The sequence below is a fragment of the Orcinus orca genome, chromosome 11 (assembly GCF_937001465.1).
Source record: "Orcinus orca chromosome 11, mOrcOrc1.1, whole genome shotgun sequence".
In the NCBI taxonomy this organism is placed as follows: Eukaryota; Metazoa; Chordata; class Mammalia; order Artiodactyla; family Delphinidae; genus Orcinus; species Orcinus orca.
The window spans coordinates 84,254,679-84,258,529 of record NC_064569.1 but is presented as its reverse complement, the minus strand read 5'-3'; the positions used below and the strand labels follow the sequence as shown (position 1 = coordinate 84,258,529).

Genomic DNA, 3,851 nt, shown 5'->3' with positions numbered 1-3,851 from the left:
ACTGACAAGAAGCAAGCCAGCCAAAAACCCACCAATTTCTTTTTGAATCTTGGTAATTGGGTACTTTTACACGCAGCTCACGCCATTCGGATAGAGTCACAAGCTTAGATAGGCCAGTGTCTCAAAGCGACCACACATTTCTAAGGCTTTTATTTAAATCTAACTCCGGTAAGAAATTTACATCATACGTGCCCTTTACTTAAAACCAATATGGAAAGTGTGTGCTGTGGGGAAGAGGAGTGGAAAATGCATGCCTGGCAGTGAAGGAAGAACACACCTACCACTGGGAGTGTGGACAGGGCTACCTCCCCCAAGCCCAGCCTCAGACACCACCATGCTTTCTCTCACCCCTAGTGTTCGTTATCTCATCCAGCCCTTCCACAGTTTCACGATGAGAAACTCGGAATGGGGGTAAGGGTTAGAAACTGGGCTGAGGACCCTCTCTTTCCAGTTCACTTTTGGAGGTATTTTTTCAGTGTAAAGTCATGTTATCAAAAGGTGATGTAGCCATTAATCACCACCCATTCTCTAGGTGTCTGTGTACATTTGCAACATGAACGTGGAGAAAAACCATATACGTGTGTGTGTGTATATATATATATATGTACATTCATCATAGAATCATCTTGGATAGGACTGGTCACAGCACTTATCTTTGTCATTTCTGCCACTTAGCTTGTTTCTTCCCACCTTCTTCTCCCCCGCTCTTTCCCTTTGGCATTTTCATAATAACTTGGGCAGGGGCAGTAGCGTCAAAGAAGACTCAGAGGCAGCTGATTATTTTCATTTGTAAAAAAAGAAAAAGTTTTATTATGAAACTAGTTTGTATAAAACAGGGTTATACATGGGTTTTTTTTTTGTAAGTTTGTAATAAAACAGTAAGAAAAAAAAAAAGGCAGTGATAGAAATTTCCCAAAAGGCAACCCATCAAAACCAACTGGCTGCCACTTTGCGTTTGGACAGTAGCTGCATAAACTTTGTTCTTCTTGAACAGTATTTAATAACATCATTAATACATTAACAAAGTTTCTATAAAGTAAGACACATTGGTGCTGAAGTACATCTGGTGGCCTTTTGATCTCACCTATGAGGACAGTTCTTTACAAAACCACATAGGGAAAATGGCAGTTGTAAGGTGAACTACACATCTAAAATATGCAGAGGTAATAGCATTACATGTTAAAGTATCAAGATATACACATTTTAAACCATTTGTACAAAACTCTATAAATTTTTTCTCTCTCTCTTATGTACAAAAATATCTTAATATATCCCCAAACTGGTTAGGATAGATACAAATAGATTTTTCTTATAATAAAAAAAATTCACAAAAGATTGGAAGCATTCTATGATAAAAAAAGTAGAAAAATGGTGTGAGGGAGTGGAGCTTGGGGAGGGACCCCCCCCTCCTGCAGAGGATTGGGGTTTCAAAGAGCATACTTTCACTGCAGACAAATGTCCACAGCTTATCGGGATGGAGGATACAGAGACGAAAGACACCAACCCATTTCTAGAGGGCTAAGAACTGCGCTTTCAGAGGGGGCGGGGAGGTCAGCTCTGCCTGTTAGTGGTGGGTGGGAGTTTCTACAGGGCGTGTGCTGCTCCCTTCCGCCAGGAGCCCGCTGTTTTTGCACACAAGCTGCATTTTGTGCATTGACTCGGGTCCTAGTCACTCTTTCTATCTCCGTGAATGACTGGAGTGCGCAGATACTGTTCTGAGCGCATTCCTGTTTTGCGAGAGCCTTGCTTCTCAGGCACGCGGCGCTTAGTTGGCATAGGGGTTGGTTGCCTGGATTTGTTTGTTTTCTTCTTATTCTCTTCTTCTTCTTCTTTCTTCCTTTTTCTCCCTTTCAACATCGCTGACGAGAAAGCACGAAAGATGCAGGTTGCGCGGTGGCCCTGTAACATAAAAACGGGAGAGGTTAGTGTGCACTTGGAGGCCAGTAGTGGGAGCAAAAGGAGGTTTGGAGAGAGATCTGTCAGGTAGAGCGCCTCTTTTGACAGGTCTTAGTACTCTGTTCCCCGCCTCAGCTCTACTCTCCAGTTTTGGAGACCTGGACAAAGCCACTCTCAGAAGCCAAGGCTGAAACTAACATACCAGGATTTGAAATCGACGGACTTTAACAAATCCTTTAAATCAACCCCCCTCCCTCATCTCCGTGGAGACAGTCCCCCTCCTACAGAAGAAAAAGGATGAATGCAAGAAAATCTCCCCCGTTCCCTCCATAGTGCAACCTACCTGCTTCCGAAGTCCATTCGCACCAGGGCCTGAGCAGGCCGAGCCCCTCAGAACCAGTTGGTGAAGTCGAGCAGTTCTTGCTCCTCGGGGCTGAGAGGGTCGTAGGAGCCCTCGTCCGACGAGTAGGATGAGACCGGCGACCCGGCCATGGAGTTCATGTCGTTGGAGTAGTTGGGGGAGATGGTGGGCGACAGGACGCCCGCCTGGAAGGCGGCGCTCACCGCGTCGTGCTCGTCCAGCAGCTGCTGCAGCGCGCGGATGTACTCGACGGCGGAGCGCAGCGTCTCCACCTTGCTCATCTTCTTGTTGGCCGCGCCGTTGGGGACGTGCTCCCGAAGGGTGGCGAAGCCCAGGTTGACCAGCTTGACGCGGTTGCGCTCGCGCTCGTTGCGGCGCGCCACGGCGGCCGGCTGCTGCTGCGGCAGGCTGTAGCCGAAGCCGCTGAAGTTGAGCCGGCGTTTGCAGCGCATCAGTTCGGGCGAGGACGAGCGCTGTCGCTTGACTTGCTTGGGCGCTGACTTGTGACCGCCCCCTGAGGGCTGGCCGTCGGCCGCGGGGCTCAGCTGAGGCGCCTGCGGCTGCGGCGGCGGCTGCTGCTGCGCGCTCTGCGCCGCCGCTGCCGCCGCAGCCGCCGCCGCGGCCGTGGCAAAGAAGCAGGCTGCGGGCGGCAGGAAGGGCTGCGGGCCTGCGCCGCCGCTCTCCATCTTGGCAGAGCTCTCCATGCGCAGCGGCCGGCGAGGAGTCGCGGGATCGGAGCGATCCGGGGACGCGAGGTGCGGGGCGCGCGCTGGGGGGACACAGACAGGACCGGGGGGCCACGAACAGAGAGGGAGAGAAGGGGAGAGATGAAGAGGGAGCCCGGGGAGAAGTTACAAAAATACAAAATCCCCGGGAGACTTCTTAGGGTGGGAGCAAGGAAGGTGCAACTGCTTCTCCTCCTCCCCCCTCCCCTCCTCCCTTCGCAGGTTGGCTTCGGGAGCCTCGCGTGGCGCTCGCGTGTGAGGCTGCCGCTAGCGCCTTCTTGTTTAAAAAAAAAAAAAAAACCAGCAGAAGAAGCAAAAGTCGGTGGTGAGCGCGCTCTGCTGAGTCTTCTGTTCCTCTCCCCTTAGGGCTGCGCTCTCTTGCGCCGGGTCTCGGTCTCTCCAGCCGCGGCTCGGGCTGTTTGTATTATTTTGTTAACCCCCTTTCTTTCTTATTTCCTTCTTTCACTCGCCCTCCTTGGCCGGCTCCCCGTCGCTGCGCCTTCCACGTTCCCTGGCCAGAAGTGAGAGAGTGCTGGGCGGCTGGAGTGCGGCCGCCTTTTCAATGGGACACCCAGCCCCACGCGCAGCCCTGGCCCCGCCTCGCCCCCCACTCCCCGCTGCTGCAGCGAGCGGCTGCAGCCCCCCCGCCCCCCTCCTCTTACCTCCTCTTCCCACCCCCTCCCTAAACTCCCCTCCTCCCCTCCCCTCCCCCCGCCCGTCCCCCGAGCCCGTTCCTTGCAAACTCTCCATTCAGCCGGGTTTGTTGTTGCAGTGCGTGCGCCTGGCGCGTGCCGGACTCCCGGCTGAATAAACAGGCGGCGCGCTCAGGGCGGGCGGCAGCCGGGGGTGGTTCTAGAAGGGGGGGTGGG

At 53.1% G+C, this 3,851-nt stretch overlaps 1 protein-coding gene across 1 annotated transcript; it reads right to left on the bottom strand.

Moving 5' to 3' along the window:
• Positions 1 to 780: 780 nt before the first annotated feature.
• ASCL1 (achaete-scute family bHLH transcription factor 1) lies at positions 781 to 3,552 on the bottom strand. The gene is made up of 2 exons (XM_004269451.3): positions 2,240 to 3,552; positions 781 to 1,899 (listed from the first exon to the last, which is right to left on the bottom strand). The coding sequence occupies exon 1, from the start codon at positions 2,959 to 2,961 to the stop codon at positions 2,287 to 2,289; it is 675 nt and encodes a 224-aa protein (XP_004269499.1). The 5' UTR covers positions 2,962 to 3,552; the 3' UTR covers positions 781 to 1,899; positions 2,240 to 2,286.
• Positions 3,553 to 3,851: the final 299 nt, after the last annotated feature.